We start from the raw sequence: 23,428 nt of genomic DNA, 5'->3' as shown, positions 1-23,428 counted from the left end.
CCACGATATCATCTCTCCTGCCAGATGTTCAACACTCTCTACACTTCGATTGCTCGGGAAACCACATGCACTTTCCATGTATCTCTCTCTGGAAATGAGCACGAGTTGGGAAAACTCGAACACTGCGCCAGAGTTGCTCAACTTGTAGTTCTCTACCACGGCACCCGATTATCCGGGCGGGCGGTTTTGTGTATCGTTAACGGATACGCGGATACGATCTATATGAGCCACACCTCAGCCACCAACATACATGATTCATACCATTTACATGGAAAGGTTCCTGATAGGACGCGTTGCGTACTATACCAGAAGGATTCAAGTAGTTGATCTACCAATAGTACATCCTTCTTGTGTCAGATGAGGTTCTTTCCTTTATTCGTTGGTATTCTCACATGAAAGTGACTGATAGGTTAACTTTTTCCCAAAAGAAAATTAAAAATTACAAACAAACGCACACACACACACACACACGATTTCACCCATACCCGATTCGCCTTCTCCCCTCCCTCCCACACAGATCACAAAACAACTACTACATCTCTTAGCACAGTAAAAGCAAACCACCTGGAGCTGAAAGCATGCGTGTATTTTGAATCTCGTAACCGATACGATTTATTTCCTTGCTGCCCCGAAATTCACTATTGCCTCCAAACATCCCTGTCGTGTTCTGGCGGCCCATACATTAGCGGCCGTCAGATCGAACACTGACAGGCGGCCGCAATGGTAACCGTCTTGAAGCGCCAGTACTCCCGCAACGGTTCCGGCAGCAACGTTGAATGGTGATCCTGCTCACCCGACTCGTTATCGGTCCGCTTGGTGAGGACGCGTACCTTGTACGGGATCTCCTTGCAGCTGGAACCACGCCAACATTTGCGACTGTTAGCGCTTCGGTTCTGGCAGATCGCGTTCACAATGTAGCGTGGAAAGTGCGTATAGCCAAGGTCCAGCAGCTCGTACTGGAATACAATGACAGAAATGTATAAACCAGTATTGGATGTATTCGCCAACAGACAACGTCATCGCTTACCTTTGTCTGACACGCACAGGAAGATGGATACTGTGCGTACAGGTCTGCAGATATCTCACGGTTAAAGTCGGAACGCTTACGTGCTGCGTACCCGGGCAGGCTGGAATGGTCTACCTTTCCGCCATCTGCTACATCTGGTTGGCTCTTGCTTGAAGAACCCGTAGCCATATGCTTTAGATAGTAGCGAGCCCAGTCGTATTTGTGCAGTCGGTCAGCAAGCGGAAAGCAGTTGAGAGATGACAGTCGATCACCACCATCGTCTACAGGTTTCAGTGTTGGCATATCTTTACCATCCGTTCCATGCCGCGTCGTTCTGGCTTTGTCACTGGTGTGCGAACTTCCCTTTATATTGAGAGAAGTGTCTGGATCGTCCTCCTCCAAGTTACCGCCAGATGACGATATGAGCAGATGCTGGAAAGCATCGTTTGGGAACACCTCAGCATATTTCAATCTTCCATCGATTGGCGCTAGTATCAATCCGAAAAGAAAACCACACACAACCAGCTGCAGAAAACAAACGTTTTTAAGCAAAAAATTAAGTACTGTACGTTCTAATACGGCCACCATCGTGCACTCACCGTGAGTCTCATGATTTGTTAGGCAGAAATATAAATCGCTACAACCTTCGATGTGGCTCTCTGCTGAAGCCTACGGAACACAGCACAGCTAACAACTATTCACCATTTCATTGCAAAGCCGTTTAGGGAAAGCTTTTTTTCAAACAAACACATACGCAGACACCTTTTATAAGAGATAGAACGCAAAGATCGCGCTGAGATGAACGTTGTTGGGCAACGTTTGGCACACTACTGAGCAGTGTCCACGAGCACAAGCAGTCCTTTTATAATATGATGCTAGTACCGTTGCCCGTAGCTACTAATGGACGCTACCGAAAATGGCGCACGATATAAGATTACCGCTGTCGAAGAATCTGGGTGCATCTACTCCGCATCACTGTTTACTTCCACTTCCTGTACTGACCTTATGCTTGGGCCCGTACCTGCTTTGTGTTTTGTTTTCCACGAGATCCATTTTCTGTGGAGGATGTATGGATGTATTAAAATAGAAACAATGCAGTATCAGAATGTTGGTGAATCAGTTCCGTCTTTTCGACGCTGTTCATTGATCAAATGGACGTCGTCGGTAACTTGATTCGCTGAGGCAAGGACACGTGGACTATCTGAAGAATTGCTGACGCTATTGCTGACTACTTAATAAGAGATGCAACACATTTCAAGGTTCGACAATGGCTTCAATATCCATCATGCACGCATCCTTACTATCCATCAAGGCCATTTGTGTGTTTAAAATCTACTGGATTCACGTGATGACCGATAATTCTAATAGTATCCGCCGTAAATTGGACGAGGAAATTGGAAATGTGTGTGGAAAACCTGCAACGGTACGCACACCAGTCGATGGTGCAAGCCCAGAAGCGGAAGAGAAATGGATACACCTCATGCACTCCCATGTTAAACTGAGACTTCTCCACACAAAAAAAAGGAAACGAATGTCAGTGCAGGATTGTTTCTGTGATGTTTTTTGTTTGTTGGTGTTTTAGGTTTACTGCCTAAGTCATCGACATGAAAATGGTGCTTAAATCTTGTGTCCCAATGCTCCCCTGCGCTGCATAACGGGACGTACACTACTAGCCATGTGTAAGTGCCACACAAAACAAAACAGACATGACATTCCTTTGAAACGAACTCCAACCGTAAGTCCCCCGAGGTGAGAGCAGGATAAAAAGATAGAGGGTAGGAATGACTGTAGCAGAAAGGGAACCGCTTCCAACCGCACGTAAGCCATCGGGCGGCCATAATCGCAACACTGTCGGGGAACTACATGGAACCGAAGAGGGTTATGGAACAGGTGGCACACGCAGGGTACGATTTGCGTTCCAACCGTCGGCTTAAGGTGCTGGAACTGGAGCAGGCAACTCCACACTACTAGGCGCTTATGTCTCGCGACCCACGACGCCCATGGCAGGCAAAAAAAAAAAACAAGCGGAAGGTACGCGGGTAAGCCCATCGCTGCCTGGCAGAATGGAAGCCGTAGCAGTGTCTCCACTGACTGACTGACACTATCTCGAGAATATACACATGCACACCGTTCGCCGCCCAGAACCATATACACATCCGAATCGGTGATCGAATCGATCGATTCCGAACGAAGACAGTGTAGCCAGTTGGAGGTGAGCAATCCCTTACGGTGTGCAGAGCAGTACACAGCGCAAGCGAAGGACGTGTAGAGCAGTTTTCAAAGCGATAGTTCGATCGGATGCTACCGAGCAGACGGACCAGAAACGGTCACTAGACATCGGACCAGCTGGACGCATGAGGAATCCCATCGATACCGGGGGTTCTTCTGGCCGCAGTGATGAAACGAAAGCAACGCCGCTACAGGTACCATAGTGTGTGAGGTTGATAGTGAGGAAGATATTTAAGGGGTATTCGCTCAGAATTTCTTTCTGCCCAACAATTTCACAGTACGTTCGGTTTCGAATTTGTCGAAGTGGGGTTTTTTTTTGTAAAAATTTTCGATCAGAATTTAGTGCCCAAATTTTCAACAACTCCGCCATCAACATTGTGTCAAATGTCCCACTGCTCTCGCTTGCTAGTGTTGCCACTACAACTAATCAAACTTTCTGTTTGCTACTTCCAGAACGACGTTCAACTCACTGCAGCTGCAGGAACTCGAGCGTGCCTTCCAGCGGACGCACTATCCGGACGTGTTTTTCCGCGAGGAGCTTGCAGTACGTATCGATCTCACCGAGGCCCGCGTCCAGGTCTGGTTCCAAAACCGTCGTGCCAAGTGGCGGAAAAGCGAAAAGACCACCGTCGGCGGAACAGGTGAGCCAGATTCGCAACAGGACCAGCAAGACCCACAGCAACTCTCCACGTCATCATCATCGTCTACCGGAACGACCACACTTTGCGCACGTGTTGACGGAACGGGTGAGGGTGTGCTGGGTGAAGTGGGTATACTGGTGGATGTGGGCGATGGAACAGCTGGAAGCAGAATGCTGGACGATGAGGAAGATGACGATGGGTTGGTGCTTACTGACGAGGTACTGCACGGTATGGGTGGAACACTCAAATCTCAGCATCATCCCCATACGGTGGGCGTTTTGGGAGGCTTGGGGAAAAGTGCAGGACTGAGCGATCCAATGTCGGCTGAACAGTCGAGCCATCATCATCACCACCTACATCATCACCTGCAACAGCAACATCAACACCAGCTTGTAGGTCCGAGCTCTAGGGCGTCCTTACTGGATGCAGTAGATGTCGGTCTACCTGGTAGCTCGAGCACAGCGGGACTTTCCTTCGACGGTGGTTCGCTGCACAGTATGACACTCGGATTGCCGGACGATCCAACCGGCTCGGGACCGGTGAGCAGCTCCGGCTATAGTGTGGTGGATGCGGAGTTACCACGTCTCACAATTGGATCGCTCTCATCCCCCGGCCGTCTATCGCCCAATCTCTTCCTGAACCTCAACTTCGATCATCTTAACTCGCTGGATGGTAGTCGGTCCAGTAGTTTGACGTTTGAGTGGAACAGCTTCACCGGCACCAGTACCACCTCCACCTCGACCAAGCTTACTCCCTCGGGTACGTCATACACCACCTCCGTGAACAGCTCAACCGACGGTCTAGGGACGGTTAGCGCGACCAATCAGGATGGTGCTGGTGGTGGTTGTTGCTCTCTACATCCAAACGATGGTACCACACAGCAGCAACAAGCGCTACATCATCAGCCACATCAGCACCATCAACAGCATCACCATCAGCAGCAGCAACAGCAACATCCGGCCTCCGTGTACGATGACGAGATGAAGTTCCTGCACGTGGACCACTTTGGTGCGATGGAAAGCTTCAAGCACGAGTCCCTGTTTAACCTCGATCAAACACTGCTCAGTGCGTCGGGGCCTCCATCCACCGATCAACCGCTCACGCTGCTGCAGCAGCAATCCCACCATCAACAACTACCATCACATCCTCACCAGCATCATCATCACCAGCAACAGCAGGTGCTGTGCGGTTCACATTCGGCTCAAAAGAATTCCCTCCAGCAGCAGCAGCAGCAGCAGCAGCAACATCACCAACATCACCATCATCACCATCATCACCACCATCACCATCCGCACCATCAAGCGCATCACGGTCATCATCTCGGTGTGCTGGTGGATGAACTGTCCGGTTTCCCATCGCTCACCGACCATACTGGTGGTGGCGGTGAGGATGAGTCTGTTACCGGCCAACCGGGAACAAACGCTTGTGTCGACGATCAGCAACGAGCGTCACCTTCGGAGCTGCTCGATCTTGAGCGACCGATCAACATACACATCAACGTGGAGGACGGTCTCGATACGCTGCACGCAGATGAAAAATTCTGACGCTAGCTATCGACCACCCCTCGAGCACGCTTGGTCCAGTGTACAAACGGTGATCGCGTGTGCGCGTGGTGTGTAACGAAGAGTGGCAGCGTGCCAGCTTGTAGCTAACTACTGTTTAGTGTTTTTTTTTTAAATCTAGTCTGCCATGTTTAATCTAGTCTGTTGGAAATCCGACTCCAAAAGCATCATTCCTCAAGGAACCCTTAGAGACCATCTTTGGACAGTTAGTGACGTTATAGAGCCAGTGTATTGATTGTCGGTTTTCATCAAGTTACCAGCAAAACGGCTTTTGTTATCTATTTTCTTCATCCCGTTACTATCTTGCCATCCTGCTGAACCATTGAGTTATAAAGGAAGAGAAATATAACAACTTTTTCACCCGGTAAAAAACGCGATTGTACCATCAAATTGTGCGTTGCAGTTTTTAGCTTAAATAAAACTATTTCGACTGTGTTTGGTGAATATTTTACAAGCGTGTGTGTACGTGTATTTCTGGTAGTGCCTTTCTGTAGAACTCCATTAAGTAACACCGTTTCGGATATTGGACAAGGACTCTCGGACATTCCGAAAACGAGAGTGCCTGTTGGTTTTGACTTGAGTTTTTTTTTGTTTATTGATTAATGATGATGTCTTAATTATTCTGTGTTACTGCTCGCCCACCGTACTTTAGTTAATCCTTTTCGATAAATACACTCACGCACACCAAAGTGTACCGTTTTACACGCACACATCACACGCAGGCGCACGCACTGTCAAGGTTGTGTACTGTCACTGACTGTGACTCTTGTAGTGAAGATAATTTCTTTCGAATAGTTCTATTGCGTTGGAAAGGGTCCCTTTCCCAGTTATGGTGTCTCTTTGCCAATTCTTCGTCGTCCAAAAACAAACGTGTACGCCCACGTGGTATGTATGCATGTGCGTGTCTGTGTACGTTTAAATCTGTGTGAGATGATAAAGTTGACGGTCGGTATCGCGGTTGGTACATAGAAACACTTTTAGCAAAAAAAAGTTTATCACTTCTCACACCTCTCGCACATCACACCCTTTCAACCTGCGCCACTGCCCTTTTTTCTCTTCTCACTGTATTGCTGTTTCTTTCGCACTTTCTATCTCTCTCTCTTTCTGCACCCTTATCTGTTCTCTTACTAACTTTTCACATGTTCACCTGATTGAAGCATTTGGGTTCGTTTGCCATTTGCAGTTTTAGTTTTACGTTTCTTTTCTCTTCATTTTATTACTTATCGCTCACTTTCAAAATTTCCTCTTCGACGACATTCGCTGCAGTTTGGGTAATTATTAAATATATATATATATATTCGAGAGAGTGTGTGTGTAAGTATATAATATATATATAGCAATAGGGGGGGTATAAAAAAACTAAATGGTCGTACCTTACCATCAGAGGATAATTTTGTCCTCTAATGGGTTTTTGTTTCTTTTTTTTTGCTTCTCAAATAAATACAAATGTTTGCATTCTTTCTTGCACGTTTGCAACCGTTTCCAAAAAAAAAAAATACACTCCACAAAACTAGGGCGCAAAGGCGTCCTGGTGTATGAAATACTATTTCGAACGGTTTACCTAACCGTACTTTTTGGATTGAAATAAGATTCTCTTTCCTTTTTTTGCTGTATATGCGCATATGCGTGTGCCATTCGATTTCCCTGACTGTTGCAGTTCATAAATCATACACGTATAATATACTACTAGGCTAAATGAGTGTAAGTGTGTATTATTCGCTTGATGCACTAGTTTTTTTTCTCCATGCATTTCAGATGTATGCTGCCCGCATGCCAGTGTATAACTCCTTCAACTACAGCGTATGTATATATGTGGGTATGTCCGTGCATGCTGTATGTGTGAATCGATAAGGTAAGATTGAATTGCATGTTACGTGATACACACGCACACATACACACATACACACACACACACATGCCTGAATAAATAGCGTAAATATGTGTTGTTTCTGTCAAAAATAAAGACCGACTGATGACCGAGCTTGTCCTAAAACGGATCCTGCATTCCATCAAGCCGCACACACACACACACTTTCCTTCGTCGGTTAAGAGAAGAGAGAAGAAGGAAAAAATATAACGCGGAAAGAAAATGAGACAGCCTGCGCAGTACGTGCAAAACGCACTGACAAGCTGACCAGTTTTCCCCTATTCAGCACCGGCGGTTAGGCGAAGAAAACCCGAAACCGTTTCTTCCCTACCCGCGCGCACCAGAATTGAGTGGTCACCTACATGTGTCTGCTGCTGATGCTACTATAAACTATTAGGAGCGGTTCGAGCTTAGTATTCCCACTGGGTGGCAGTGTCGTAACCGGTGTCGACGAGCTTGAACGTACCATTCTTGGTAGCGCCCAGGTAGCGACCATCGCTCGAACGCAGACAGATGCGCGTTGGTTCGCGCAGCTCGATGAAAAATCCGTCACACGGTACATCCGAATCGGCTGCGATGCCTTCACCATCCACACGCCAGTACTTTCCATTCTGACCTGTACCAGCCGATGGGAAAAAGGAGAAAAGAGAAGCGTTACTAAATTATGGTTCCGCCATCTTGGTTGTTTGCTGCAATCCTTACCCTTGAAGTGGACGATACCCTTCTGGGCACGCTCGACCAGGATCGTTTCGTAGATGGCTTTGTTGCATTCGAGCTTGTTGCTGCCCGGTGCACGATAACCAACGAATCCCTGCTCGCACTTCAGCACCAGAATAGGCCGGTTGATCAAGTAGAAGTAGAACTTGGTCGTCTCTTCGATTGCTTCTGCGGTCGCAAACAGATGGCCGGAGCGTTTGGTCGCTAGCAGCTTGCCGTTGTTCGCACGGAACGATACCGAACCGTCGCCGTGCCATTCGAGCTCGAACAGTGCGTCGGCCGAGCGTCGGTTACCGGTCGCCTGGATGCCACCGCCAGTCGACAGACACCAGTAGCGATCCTGTGTGGTGCGCAGTGCCCAACGGTGAGCGGACCAATCGAACTCGAGCTGGAACGTTTCGTTCTCACCGATCTCGTCCTGGTTAGCCGTCACGTCCACGCCCTGCTTTACCGACACGTACTTGCTGTTGAGCGCGGCAATGAACGATGCCTGTGGCAGTGAGTCCTCTAGCGAGAACAGCTCATCGCGCGTCACCGTCTGCGAGCGTGACTTCAGGACGGCCTTCGAGCCGATCGGCGATAGATAGAGACCGTGCCGGTCACGCAATGCCAGATGTCCGCTGTGGTACTCCGCCGAGAATAGACAGTCGTCGGTGCACTTGTTCTCCAGTTTACCGTTGGAGTTCAGATATCTAAACACACACAAAGAACGATTAAAAAAGAGTTCATCGCAAGCTGTGGAAACCAGGAGCACCTGGATCGATCACCTACTTATTGTTGCACGTATGCAGCGCATAACGGCCATCCTCGTCGGCACGGAACTCCAGCGTGAACAGCGTATCCTCACCCCACGGAATGTTCGCATCGACATGGATTTCATCCTGCGTGTCGGACAGATGGGCGAACCGTTTGCGACCAACGGAGCGCAAGTTAACCTGCCAAAAAAGAAGGCGAACAAATCATTGTACCTCAAGGTTCTACAATTTCTGGGCGAATTTCTCAAGATACGCACCTGCGGCCTAGCAGCCAGATGGACACTCCACAGTTCACTCTTGCCCGGTGCCTTCGCCGTGCAGGTTAGCTTTTCCGGTGTGCCACCGAGGAAGTAGCCACGCTGCTCGTTCTTCAGCGCCCAACGGCCGGAGTTGTCGTCGGTGATGCTGATCTGGAAGCGGCTGCCCGCATCGCGCTCCTCCGACTCGCACAGCACATTGCCGAACGTATCCACCGACAGGTAACGGCCCAGGTGCGACTTCAAGTAGATGATACCTGTTGCAGAAGGGGACGTAAGGTACGGATTAAGAAGTATGCCGTTTGCATTTTGGGGGCGAGATGCCCGAAAACAACAAAAAAAAAGAAAGAAATAGAAAGCTCCCCCCTCTCACCCGTCCCTCTCCTTCGCTCTAATAAACATACGAAAGCCTGGGCACGTGGAGCATGGAGCTGATCACTCTACCAATAAGAAAAATATTTTCTTCATCAAACGTTTTACCCACCATCATTACACACGCAATCTGGTCCGGCTAGATCAACCAACCGAATCGTGATGGATGCGCGCACACACACACACACATGCGCACGTCCAGTGCTAAAGCGTGCCAATAAAGGCAAGAAACCCGCCCGACAGCACGCACCGGTGCACGCGATCGCATCCGAAATGCTTAAGAAGGGGCCCCCGGAACTAGGACGTACCAATATAAAAATTCAACCGCATAGTGCGCACAGAGACGCACTGAAATAAAAATTAAAGCCTCACACCGCTGCTTCCACACACACACACTCCGCTCGATAATTGGAGAAAACTCATGCAGACGTACATGGGCGTACATATTAAAAAAAAAATGAAGAAAATATATACCCATCCAACGGTCTCTCGGAATCGAAATGACAGTAATTTATGGGAAAATGAAATCTGTATCTTTTGCTGCGGAACACCGAATATTTGGAGGCATCGGTAAGCTCCAGTTTGAAGTAGGCAGGAGGTGGATGTAGAAGACGCACACCAAAATCAATCAACCATCATATAGCTACTAACGGGGTAACGATGGCGAGGAGAACAACTCCGTACTACTCCGTTCCATCGTCTGGCTCGGCGCTCCAACACTAGACACACTGCTGGAAACAATTCACGTCTCCACAAGCTTCTGCTATATACCTCTAGTTATTAATTATGATACACTTATTAACTCCTCACTACAGCGAGTGTTTAGTAAGCAGAAGAAGCACAACAAAAAAACACGGATACTTACTATCGCCAGTGGTGGACGGTTCGAGCGTCCAGAGCTGCTTCTTCTTGAGGCTTGCGCCGTTCGCGTTCAGCTTGTAGCCGAACGTTTCGGCCGTCATGTATTTGTACTGGCCATTGATCAGCCCGATCGTCCACCAACCCTTCTGCTGGTTCTGTAGCAGGATGTCACCGTTTGTATTTATCTCGTACCCGGAACCATTCATGGTGGCGACGGTCGGTTGGAGATACAGGGTGGCTGCCTTCGATGCTCAACAGAGCCGCGTCACACGCAAAGAAATCGGTAGATTGAAGGACAGGGAAGGGCGGACAACCGTCAACTGGGGTGTCCGGGACGGTATCTAGCGTTGAGTTCTGCAAATGGAATCGAAATTAAAAGACGAAATTGGAAACGGATCAGTAAACGGCGCGTCAATCATACACGCGGGTTGTAGGCGAACTAATGGTTTCCTTTATTAACGAAACGTCAAACATCCATTATCTCTTAAAAGTTTCTGTGCGAGTGGACGATGCAGGTCTCACCCTTACTTCCGATAGGGATTAGGTGTGCAACCTTCCCGGTGGAACATAGCGCAAAACAATAGCATTCTTTTCTGTTCGTTTGTTTTCGTTTCCTTTTTAGAAGCATCTCTCCGGCGAGTTGTAGCGTTCCTCCAGAGTATTCCGGCAGTATCATTAGTAATGCATTGCACGTTTTCACTGGGCAGACACACCACACCATAACGTCAATCAATCCACTTGATAAACCGAGCTCGGCCACAAAGCGATTGCAGTTGTGAGTAGCATCCCATTTTGAATAACGATTCCACGACATCCGATCTACCTCTCCGATCCCTCTCCTCCACAGCTCCAATAACTCAATGTACAGGACACTGCAGGATGGCGAGATCACATACCGGATGCTAATGTCATCAACGGAACACAGACACATACACACATTTCAAGAAACACGGGACCGACATATTGAGAAGGTTATCCGTACACCGGACAGTTGAGCCGCGTGAGGTACAGTTGATTGAAGCTGAGCTGAGTGAAGTTGAAGTTGCCGAATCGAAAGAAGTCCCTCCCGTATGTCTTCATGCATGCAACACAACACATCCTATTCACCTTTTTGTACTGCTGTATCGTATAGCACAGAAACACCCACCAGTAACGACGAACGACTTCAGCCTCGTGCGGACTTCACCTGCAGACTGTGGACGGTATGCATCGTCCGACATGCCCGAGGCACTCCTGCAAGACGCGGTACCATGATTCGCAGTGTCCATCTTTCTCCCTCTCTCTCTACACTTCCCCTTCTTCTTCTCCAATAATCTCAATCTCTTCATTTTCTCTTTCTCTTATTTCGCTTTTCTTTCCCCTCCAGTCCCCCCCTCAATTCCGCTCATCCACACCGAACCTGAGGCTCGTTGCGCTTCGATTCGCACTGGTCGAGGAAAAGGCTTTTACTGGCCCCTGAGTCATACGGAATTCTTCCCCTTCCACCGGGTGATACGGGTGAGTAGTATATCCACACAACTACCAAAGTGATACCCCTGACCTTCTCCCTGCTTAATTCTCAATTCGTTAAAACACTTTTTTGCCACTATTAGGCATGAAAAACATTATTCTTAATCATACCCGAACACCGTTGAGGAGAGATTCGATTAGTGAGTCGATTACCCTGCCGGGTACACACCATGACTCATGTATCTCTTCCGGAACCGTACGTCGATTAGCAGCCTTATCGTACGCTTTCTTTTGTGCTGAAGTTCGCTTATTTATATACGGACAGGACTCTCGGCAAGGCCGTACCGATAAATACGCACAAACGAACCATGACCAACTGTGCCAACATTGGCCAGCTGATAACGATGTCCGATGTTCTGTCGGTTGTGTTGTTGGATCTTAAGAACACAATTGATAAGACTGTTTAACGCAGGGTATAAGAATGTGCAAACGAAGACGCGTGCTCTTAGACAGCACCTTAGCCGTCTATAATGTTTTTATTGAAAAAAAATATTTATAAAAACTAAAATCTCTTTTCCATACTTGAGCCCAAGATAGTATAGGCAAAGGTAGATCTCGCTTGTATTAACGCTTTGTAACACACAGGATGTGTCACGTACAGTGTAACATCATGTCATCCAACCATGAGTAAGAATGAGTCTTCCCAATGTCGGCTTCGTGCTCGTTTTTAGAATATTAATGTTGCGCTGTAGCTACCAACGGATCTCCCAATCCATCCAATGAGTCACACACGTCTCGCCACCGCTCAGATCTTCCCAAAGAACACCCTCATAAACAATCGAATGCATCCGGTAGGGTGCTTTCCATTATACCTTGGACTTCGGTTTCCTTCCTTTTTGGCCAGAGCTCGTGCCATTCTTTACAATGCGGGCTGCAAAACAGCGAATTAAATAAAGAAGAACGTTTTTGAAAGTAAAATGAAGGTAAAAAAAAACCAAAACCCTCGACTAGTGGAATACAAAAAAAATCCCATGACGACTCTCAAGGTCAAGAGCAGTGGAATATATTTTTTTTTGAAACTCACAAACAAAAAAAAAACCCCTTATCACCCTCACGTGCATACAGCATGTGCGCGTTTTCCTTTTTGCCTTTTTCTCTTTTTTGTTTTGTGTTTCGCCCGGAGACGCTTTGTTCCAATTTCAACACAGTTCCGGCCACAATTCGAAATGTAAAGAATGCAGAAGAGCACTCAACTGTCTGGTGTGAGATGCCCGCTGCGTGTGGAAAAGCTAACGGGAAACCCTCACCCTTCCAAACCCTCGTCCACCCCTCCTATCCATATATGCAAAGGGTGCGAGCGTGGAAGGGGGGTGGGGGGGGGGGAGGTGAGGAGGAGAGTGGTCTTTGTCTTGGCTGACGCACATACAGTGAAAGCGGACCGTGCTCCGCTGTTACTTTGGAAAATTGGATGAAAAAGTCGCGTCCAACCCCTCTCATCCCCGCTCCCTTAACACGCACAACTGCAGTCACTTCATCTCCGCTTTTTTTTGTTGCCAACCGCGTTAAGAAAACGATCGCAATCTTTCGCCAATCATTCCCATCTTTTTTTTCTTTTTGTTGCGAATCATTTTTCGCGATCTCGACGCACATGTGTTTCGATGTTATTTTTCTATCTGTCTTACCTATTCTTGTTTTTCCTTTTCGCACCCGTATCCGTCTCTCTCATCCATATTCTCTATCTCTCTTACTTTGTTTCATCTCCATCTGTGGCTCTTCTTAACGACTTTCTTTTTCCCTTTCACCCTCTTGTTTTCTTGTTTCATTTTATTTTCCTCTTCACCTAACCCCTTTCCTCTTGGTTACACACACACATACTAAGGGGCGGTTGCACATTTTTATTTTTATACTCCCCCCCCCCTCCCCGTTTTTTAAAACGGTAACTATGGGTGGCTCATCAAAATGCAGGCGGCGATGGTTAAGCAAAACAAAACCAGCGCGAATACACGATTGATGCATTCATCATCACTCCAACCAGCTCCCTCCAAACCTATCCATTCCCATCACTCCATCGTATGCGGGAAAAAGAAAACAAAACAGCAAATTAAATTAAATATTGTAGCAAACAAAAAAAGACACACACACACAAAACAAAAACAAAAAAAAAACGATTTTATCAAATGTGCTTTTGGCACAAAGCGAAAAGCGAACAACAACAAAACACGTCGATAAGCAATTATGCTGCAGAAACGTATGAACGTACCGGGGGGGTAGATAAAATAAAGGGCAAAGTAAAATGCATAAACAAATGCGAACAATCGAGCACAACACTTGCAGCTTAATTGACTCCACTAACCCGCAAAAAAACTAATGAACATCTCATTACGGGCCAGCAAAAGCAGAGCAGATAAATGCTGGCAATACCAGGAGACCAACAAAACGGATTAAACAAAAAAAAAGAAAGACCCCAAAAATGGAGCAACAGTGCCTTAACTTTGTTTTCCCCTCGTCCCCCCTTCCCCTCCCGATTGCCCTCAATAAGCTGCGAAAAAAATCGAAATCTGCGATCAATATTTGCAGCGTAAAAAGATAACTTTAACCAATTTGGGGGTACTCCACAACACCAAAATCTAGCTGCCAGGGGGGGGGGTTTGTTTTGGGGCCACGGGTAAAACCAAGAGGACCGTAAAATGGTAGAAAGGTGCATTACTGTAGCATACATACAGGCGTATCAATTAATCTTCGACCTCTGAAACGATCGCGTATCGAAAATGGGGTTGCAGAAAATGGGTGGAAAAGAATCGGCTGGTGAGGAGGGATGGAGGGAGGAGGAGGGGAGGTGGTAATGGAAGAAAAAGATGAGGAGATTGTTTGTCGGTGTAGTAAAATACAAAATTAATGTTCCACTACCGTTACACACATTTACACATACACGCCGTCTGGGCAGTATTATGGTACATAAGAGAAGGAAGTTTTTATTTTACCGTCCAATGGTTTTTTGTGGTTATTGTTTTTGCTTGTCCGATCGTAATGAGCCGTTTTTCTTTGCTGCTTGTTGTAGATAAAATTGCATTTCTTAAACTTTTTGTTTAATTTTTTATTTCACAATCGCCCAAATGTAGGCTAGCCGCATTACTTTGCTGGCTTAAAAATTCATTCTAAAATAGAATTTTAATGTTAACAAAATTACAACGTTTCCGTCACCGATTTGGTACTTCCTTGATTGTGTATTAATAAAACTCATCTTTCGAGACACTTGGACACACGTTGGGGGGGTTTTTCCCTCCCATTTTGGCGTGTTTTTCTGTTGCTCTTTTTCTGTCTCTCGTTCGTCATCAATCATTAGAGCGGTCCGTTTATATCGGGCCTTTACGAGCCACACAAATGGCCTCTTTTTTCTATCCTCCCTTCCTTTCTCATCCACCACACACCACCCAGAGGTACCCAGGCTTTCTTCTTTTTCGGGCTGTGTGATTATTTATTTACACTTAATTTTCCACTCGCCGGACCAATATATACTCGGTGCCCGGTGCCGTTGCCTAATTAGATGTAACTGTAACGGAGGCTTTTGCTTCCAAGGGGGGGGGGCAAGCGTATAAGACGCAATGGAGAGCAGGCAAAAGAAAATACGCACACAAACACACGTACAGAGAGCATAACCTGGGCCAGCTTCCTCACGGCTGTTCGGCAACCGTGCAGAAGAAGAAAACATTGGAAAATCCCTGCCAATTCGGGTTGCTCTTTTTTTAGTTGTTTCCGTCATAGCTTCGTACCCACGTAGTGTATACGGTGCGCGGTTCAGAAACGGGATTATTTTTTTTTGTTTTGCTCGGTTTTTTTTTTTGCAAAACGGTACAACACACCTTAAATAAAATTGTACTCCCAATTACGAATACACGTAAATGCAATAAATATATCTATGTGTATTGCAGCTTTTTTGGCATTAGACTGTTCCGCATTAGACCTTCTAACGAAAAAAAATGTAAATAAATGAAGTTGCACCACTTCCGTTTCTAAGCCCATAACCAACTCCTGGGAAGGACGGTTACAGCCACGGGATGAATGAGAGGGAGTGGAACACATTCCTATGGTTATTATAATTTTCCACTGCATTTGCTTGCCGCTGCATCTTCTACCCTTTATTTAACCCTACAGGAAGAAGGGGGAATTGTGTGGAAAGGGTCCAATTGGCCAATTTTGTGCGAGTAACGGTAATGGAAAATGTTTTTTTCTTCCTCTCTTTCCCTGAGAGATGGTAAAAATTTCGATCGGAATCTGTAAAATTGCAGATTAAAGCGCTCATTCTGCGTAACAAACGGAAATCTTTCCGTTGGAAAGACTCTAACCGAACGGGAAGCAAATTTGCATTCCGCACACCCGTTAGAGTCGACGAAAGCGTCATCGATTTTTTTTCTGCTATCAATCAATCTGTCAAGCAGATTGATAAGAGCAGCTCGTTGAAAGAAGCAACTGTTTGATTTTTTAATAAGTTTTGAGTTTTGAAGTCGTAAATCGTTGAATGTCGAGTTGTTTGTTGGGCTCTAATACTTTTTTATTTACACGACCTTGTGTTCCACTTGTTCGATCTTCCGATGAAGAAGACGTAAGTTAATTCCACCATCATTGTCGAGGAACAAACCTTCGTACCTGCAACACAATGCAGGGGAAATTTGTTACTCCGCAATGGCTATCTCGGGACAATTTTCTTCTTTTGCTTTCATCACCAAAAGATCAATGAAGTATTAAGGATCGAAAGAATATGCAAAACTTATGCAAAGACGCAGAAATAAATTCCACACCAATCATGCGATCATTGTATTAGTCTATCCCTTCAGGATTTCAAGAAAATCGCATTCTAAAGTAAGAATGAAATAATTCATGAAAAATATATACCTCGGTTTTTTGGTTATAACTCAAGTATTAATGATCGGACAATTACGCAAAACATATGCAAAGATGCAGAATCAAATTCTACACAATTCAAGTAGACGTTGTTGTTGTCTATCTCTTCAGGATTTCAAATAATTCGCAAATAAAGAAAATTTTGAAATATTTCAATTCGGTTTTTTGGTAATAACTTTAGTACTAATGATCGGACAAGTATGCAAAAAATATGCAAAGATGCAGAATTGAATTCTACACAAATCATTTAGACATTGTGTTCGCCTATCTCTTCAGGTTTTCAAGAAAATCGCGAAATAAAGAAAAGTTTGAAATATTTCACTTCGATTTTTTTGTTATAACTTTAATACTAATGATCCGAAAAGTATGTAAAACACATGCAAAGATGCAGAATTGAATTCTACACAAATCATCCGAACATTGTAGTTGGCTATCTCTTCCGGATTTCAAGTAATTCGCAAATAAAGCAAAGTTTGAAATATTTCACTTCGGTTTTTTGGTAATAACTTTAGTACTAATGATCGGACGGGTAAGTAAAACACATACAAAGATGCAGAATTGAATTCTACACAAATCATCCGAACATTGTAGTTGGCTATCTCTTCAGGATTTCAAGTAATTCGCAAATAAAGCAAAGTTTGAAATATTTCACTTCGGTTTTTTGGTAATAACTTTAGTACTAACGATCGGACGGGTAAGTAAAACACATACAAAGATGCAGAATGAAATTCTACACAAATCATCCGAACATTGTTGATGTCTATCTCTTCAGGATTTCGAGTAATTCGCAAATAAAGAAAATTTTGAAATATTTCACTTCGGTTTTTTGCTAATAACTTTAGTACTAATGATCGGACGGGTAAGTAAAACACATACAAAGATGCAGAATCGAATTCTACACAAATCATCCGAACATTGTAGTTGTCTATCTCTTCAGGATTTCGAGTAATTCGCAATTAAAGCAAATTTTGAAATATTTCATGAAATATTTCAAAAAAGTCAAAAGTGTCGGAGAAAAAATGAAACTTTTCATGAAATATTTCAAAGATGAAAAGTTTCACAGAAAAAATGAAACATTTCATGAAATATTTCATGAAATTTTTCATGAAATATTTCATCAATTTTCATGCCAACTGATTAATGAGGAGTCAAGGAGTCTAAAACAGTTGAAGTTGGGGCGAAAAACCAAAAAAAAAAAGCAAAAAAAAAATTGGGCCCACGAACCGACGAAAATGTGAAAAATCAAAGTGAAAAAATACGCTCCAAAATATGAAAATCTGATACCATCGATTAGAAAAAAGCAAAAAAAAAATAGGGCTCGCGAACCGACGAAAATCTGAAAAATCGAAGTGTAAAAATACGTTTTGGTTTTTGAAGTGCTACCTCCTCGCCTGGTATGCTCTCCTGTTACTTGGTTGCTGCAACTGGTACTTTTTCGATACTTTTGGGTACTTTTGGATTTCGAAAACTACCAGGCGAAATGGCTTGAAGTAACAGGAGAGCATACCAGGCGAGGAGGTAGCACTTCAAAAACCAAAACGTATTTTTACACTTCGATTTTTCAGATTTTCGTCGGTTCGTGAGCCCTATTTTTTTTTTGCTTTTTTCTAATCGATGGTACCAGATTTTCATATTTTGGAGCGTATTTTTTCACTTTGATTTTTCACATTTTCGTCGGTTCGTGGGCCCAATTTTTTTTAAATTTTTTTTTTTTTGGTTTTTCACCGTCGCACCCCCTCCTGCACCTGTTTGAGGCCCCCTAGACCCCCAACTTCAACTGTTTTAGACTCCTTGACTCCTCATTAATCAGCTGGCATGAAAATTGATGAAATATTTCATGAAAAATTTCATGAAATATTTCATGAAATGTTTCATTTTTTCTGTGAAACTTTTCATCTTTGAAATATTTCATGAAAAGTTTCATTTTTTCTCCGATACTTTTGACTTTTTTGAAATATTTCATGAAATATTTCAAAATTTTCTTTATTTGCAAATTACTCGAAATCCTGAAGAGATAGCGAACTACAATGTTCGGATGATTTGTGTAGAATTCAATTCTGCATCTTTGTATGTGTTTTACTTACCCGTCCGATCATTAGTACTAAAGTTATTAGCAAAAAACCGAAGTGAAATATTTCAAAATTTGCTTTATTTGTGAATTACTTGAAATTTTGAAGAGATAGACAACAACAATGTTTACATGAACTGTGTAGAATTCGATTCTGCATCTTTACATATGTTTTGCATAATTGTACGATCATTAGTACTAAAGTTATTAACAAAAAACCGAAGTGAAATATTTCAAAATTTGCTTTATTTGCGAATTACTTGAAATTCTGAAGAGATAGACAACAACAATGTTTACATGAACTGTGTAGAATTCGATTCTGCATCTTTACATATGTTTTGCATAATTGTACGATCATTAGTACTAAAGTTATTAACAAAATACCGAAGTGAAATATTTCAAACTTTGCTTTATTTGCGAATTACTTGAAATTCTGAAGAGATAGACAACAACAATGTTTCCATGAACTGTGTAGAATTCGATTCTGCATCTTTACATATGTTTTGCATAATTGTACGATCATTAGTACTAAAGTTATTAACAAAAAACCGATTTGAAATATTTCAAAATTTGATTTATTTCGCGAATTACTTGAAATTCTGAAGAGATAGACAACAATAATGTTTACATGAACTGTGTAGAATTCGATTCTGCATCTTTACATATGTTTTGCATAATTGTACGATCCTTAGTACTAAAGCTATTACCAAAAAACCAAAGTGAAATATTTCAAACTTTGCTTTATTTGCGAATTACTTGAAATTCTGAAGAGATAGACAACAACAATGTTTACATGAACTGTGTAGAATTCGATTCTGCATCTTTACATATGTTTTGCATAATTGTACGATCATTAGTACTAAAGTTATTAACAAAAAACCGAAGTGAAATATTTCAAACTTTTCTTTATTTGCGAATTACTTGAAATCCTGAAGAGATAGACAACAACAATGTTCAAACGAATTGTGTAGAATTTGATTCTGCATCTTAACATATGTTTTGCATAATTGTACGATCATTAGTACTAAAGTTATTAACAAAAAACCGAAGTGAAATATTTCAAAATTTTCTTTATTTGTGAATTACTTGAAATCCTGGAGAGATAGACAACAACAACGTCTACATGAATTGTGTAGAATTTGATTCTGCATCTTTGCATATGTTTTGGATAGTTGTACGATCATTAATACCAAAGTTATAACCAAAAAACGGAGGTACATATTTTTCATGAAATATTTCATTTCTACATTATTTTGCGATTTTCTTGAAATCCTGAAGAGATAGGCAAACGCTATGTTCGCGTGATTTGTGTAAAATTTATTTCTGCGTCTTTGCATATTTGTTGCATATTTGTCCGATCATAAATACTAAAGTTATAACCAAAAAACGGAGGTACATATATTTTATGAAATATTTCATTTTTACTTTATTTGCTTCCCGTTTGGTTAGAGTCGTTCCAACGGAAAGTTTTCCGTTTGTTACGCAGAATGTGCAATTAAGCTTTAGATTTTGTGGTTGTTTATGGCTATTCCGGTAAAATCACCAACGGCACTGAAAGGTTCCGCCGGTAATATTTGCCCATGCCAAACCAAATTGCACCATGAAAATGGGAGAAAGCTATGGAAACGCTTATGGAAATATAAATATCAATTTTTCTTGTTTTCCCTCCCCCCCTCTTTTTCGCTGTTTCCAACGATGGATGAAAGATAAATTGCATACAGCAGCCTGACTTTTAATGGTTGCTCAAATGCTTCGAAACCTTATAAATAGAATGAATCATGTACGAAAGAAATGCGGGAAATATGGCCTTAGTGTGAAACGGAAACATAACTTGCAGTAATATGAAACGTCAACAGCAACCGACGACAGATGACTCACCGCTGGAGCGGAACTGCAAATATGGTGACGGCTTTACGGGGTTTTTACAGGCGCTTTAGGGGAAACGCCATAAAAGGAAAGGACGCGCGTACATACAACACAACTTTGTATATTTTTATACCGTTCGCAGCACAACCCGGCACTAATGCTCAGGCAAGGGCTGCGGCTTCAGAGCGCAAAGGACCACTCATGAACGGGGCCCCGAACGACCGTGAAAACTAAATACACGCACATACAAACAAACAAACGGAAACCCATCTGTACAACACATTTTTGTTCTATTTTCGTTGTACAGAAGGGACATTCCCGACGACCCATCAACGGATGTGTCTCGGTCTCTTTAAGAGCATCCTGGATAATGTGCTGAAAAAGTTGTGGGTGAGGGTTTTTCCTACCCAAAAAGGGAATCAATTGCTAATTTTGAACTAACGTTCGCCTTACGGAACAAAAGAATTCTATATTGCATATTTCGTAAAATTGATTGCACGCTGCATGCACGTTCCCAGGGGTCTGTATCCTCTATATGGCGTTCCCGGTCTCTAGCTCAAGTTTACATGCAAGGATCGGTTTCTTTACCGGTTGCTAGGATACACCGCACAGGACACGCGTTGACATAGCAATAGTGGTAAAACATTCTCTCAATGCTGCTGCTCGTTAATTTCATTCTCTCTCCTGGCGTACACAACACGATTGCGCAGTAGTAGACGATAAAAGGTTAGCAGCGAATGCATATAAGCAATTGTACCAAGATGTTGTGCTGCGTATTTTATCCAGGGTGCGGCCAGAGTATAGTGGAGTATTAGAATGCGAATAGACACACTTCAATAGGAGGTTATAGTTTCTTTCCCTGAATGCCCATCATGGGGCGTTGTCCTTTTTGTCGCCTTTACAAAATGCTTGGGGGTTTTTGGAGTGCTATACAACAATAATAACCAAAAACACGCGCACACACACAGAGGAAAATACAACAGATCTTGCTTCTACCCTTCCAGAGGCAATAGAAGGAGAGAGAAAACACACCAACACATACCGGCAAATGCCCGGAAGCGCAGCCAGCTACGCAGTGAAGAACAAAAAAACATCGAACCTGATGTGGGGGAATTGCCGGGAGATTTCGTTTCTAAAAATAAGCATATTTAATGATGGGCAAAAGTTCAATAGCCGCGGCTATCCTTCCAATCCGCACTGTAGGTGAAGCTTTACACACCTTCTTCGAACCATTACATCGTTCTCCCACGCGCGCACGTAAGAATAAGGCCCGATGAACCAAGATGCATCCGATTCAGTGATTTCTTTTCGGTTTTGGTTACAACCTCCACAACCTCCAGGCATTCCAGCACAGCATATTGCTGTGTACGAGATGTGGGGTATATTACCCAAGGGTAGAGGTCGATCGATTAATCGTTTCATTTTGCTGCCACTGGGTCGTTTACCTTTGTCCGTTTCAATTCTATTCCCGTTGTGCCTTTATCTCCACCTGACGCCTATGTCACAAGAACCTGAACTCTAGTCTAGCAGTAGTTAGGTGAGTACATTTTAGCAAATAATTATTATTTGAGTTTCGTTTTCTGCATTATGATTCACCAACAACACCGGCGACTTCAGGCGATCGACTCTGGGAAATAGGCGAAAGCCAAAACCCCCAAGACAAGTACCGTTTCTGAAGAGACGTTAGCAGGCCCCTACTCTGGGCGCAGATGACGGATCTCGCACCGTCATTCATGATGAGTGCTGAAGCAGCGCCAAACGAAGTAGAGCTGGAAAGGCACACGCAATCGCATATACTGGACAGGGGGGAGGAATAACTGTACCGGAGCGCGCAATTGCTTGAGGTTTGTGTTTGTGTTACGCTTCTGCGATTACGCTTCCAGGCATCATCCCATCGTTCATCACCCGGGGTATATCTTTCTTTTTCTACCTTCTGTTCTCCTGATTCTCCCGTACTCGCGCGCGCGCACGATCTCGCGTGTACCAGTGCATTGCCCGAACCGCAGACGGTTCCAGCTTCGTCGTGCTGTGGGTCTTCCGCATTGACCATGACCATGGTAGGGTGAAGTGCGTTCTGTCTCTTCTGTTATAGTGCCCATCTTCGCTACCATCGGCAACCGTGTTCGTGATGTATTGCATGCGTTTCTCTCGAAAGCCATTGTTATGCTACCAAACACACGCTGATTATTATCACACGCACACGTATGAGAGAGGCGAGGTGTACAACAAGGTACACCTTTGTCTGCTCCTCGCGTAAGCAAGCAGTGCGCGAAAGCACTCGACCCAAGCGTCTAAACGTGCCTTTAGTCAACGAGCCTCCGGAGCACGCCCTCAACAGTAGTAGTTGACACAATGCGATGCGCACACTAACGAGATGAGATTGAAGGATTAAAAATTGCAATATAACAAGATCCACTCAGTGCTTCTTAGATGAGATGTAGAGATGTGTGGAGCAGCGTGTGTTGCGTATCACAATAGGACAGCAAACTCCCTGGCACAATGGTGGAAGGCCTTTAAGAATTATGCATTTGGGCCGGCTGCATACCTCATACCTGTAATAGGAGGGCGCGCGTTTTGTGTTTTCACCAAAGGCAACGCACATCTTCGCCGTCTGGGTGCATTGGTGCATGGGTGGTGCACCACGCCATGTGCATTGCGTGTATGCCTTTAATAATCACCCGCGATGATGAATAGAGGACGGTGGAGCCGGATAAGGGAAATTGGAATGAAATTGGTCCGACTGCCGAGACAACCGGCAGGTAGTTAAGCAGCACCAAAGCTACTTAATCAAGACCCCCTAATATACGGAATGAGAGGGAAAGGAAGCAAGATGGCGGAACGGTGCTGGTGCAAAAGGGGAAGAAAATTGAAAGAAATAC

General features: G+C 44.1%; 3 protein-coding genes across 6 annotated transcripts in view; 1 reads left to right on the top strand and 2 right to left on the bottom strand.

The window, feature by feature from the left end:
• Positions 1–355: 355 nt before the first annotated feature.
• On the bottom strand, positions 356–2,855 carry LOC125761373 (uncharacterized). The gene is made up of 3 exons (XM_049422434.1): positions 1,606–2,855; positions 1,028–1,531; positions 356–956 (listed from the first exon to the last, which is right to left on the bottom strand). Exons 1-3 carry the CDS (start codon positions 1,615–1,617, stop codon positions 693–695), a joined length of 780 nt encoding a protein of 259 aa, XP_049278391.1. The 5' UTR covers positions 1,618–2,855; the 3' UTR covers positions 356–692.
• Positions 2,856–2,896: 41 nt separating this feature from the next.
• On the top strand, positions 2,897–5,966 carry LOC125761253 (transcriptional regulator ovo-like). Its single transcript, XM_049422209.1, has 2 exons — positions 2,897–3,429; positions 3,689–5,966. Exons 1-2 carry the CDS (start codon positions 3,404–3,406, stop codon positions 5,418–5,420), a joined length of 1,758 nt encoding a protein of 585 aa, XP_049278166.1. The 5' UTR covers positions 2,897–3,403; the 3' UTR covers positions 5,421–5,966.
• A 37-nt stretch (positions 5,967–6,003) lies between these two features.
• Positions 6,004–23,428, bottom strand: part of LOC125761298 (protein singed) — a 36,955-nt gene continuing 19,530 nt past the window's right edge. For 2 of the 4 annotated variants that reach the window (XM_049422313.1, XM_049422296.1), the window contains exons 2-6: positions 10,272–10,621; positions 9,035–9,291; positions 8,794–8,957; positions 8,008–8,714; positions 6,004–7,921 (exon numbers count right to left, since the gene is read on the bottom strand). In XM_049422313.1, coding sequence (XP_049278270.1) covers positions 7,716–7,921; positions 8,008–8,714; positions 8,794–8,957; positions 9,035–9,291; positions 10,272–10,473 — 1,536 coding nt within the window. In that variant the 5' untranslated portion in view covers positions 10,474–10,621 and the 3' untranslated portion in view covers positions 6,004–7,715. Of the gene's footprint in view, positions 7,922–8,007; positions 8,715–8,793; positions 8,958–9,034; positions 9,292–10,271; positions 10,622–11,374; positions 12,102–23,428 lie in introns of those variants that run through there. The other 2 variants (XM_049422304.1, XM_049422321.1) reach the window with 2 other exon arrangements.

This window comes from Anopheles funestus, chromosome X, assembly GCF_943734845.2.
Source record: "Anopheles funestus chromosome X, idAnoFuneDA-416_04, whole genome shotgun sequence".
Classification (NCBI taxonomy): domain Eukaryota; kingdom Metazoa; phylum Arthropoda; class Insecta; order Diptera; family Culicidae; genus Anopheles; species Anopheles funestus.
This window is presented reverse-complemented; position numbering and strand designations above follow the sequence as displayed.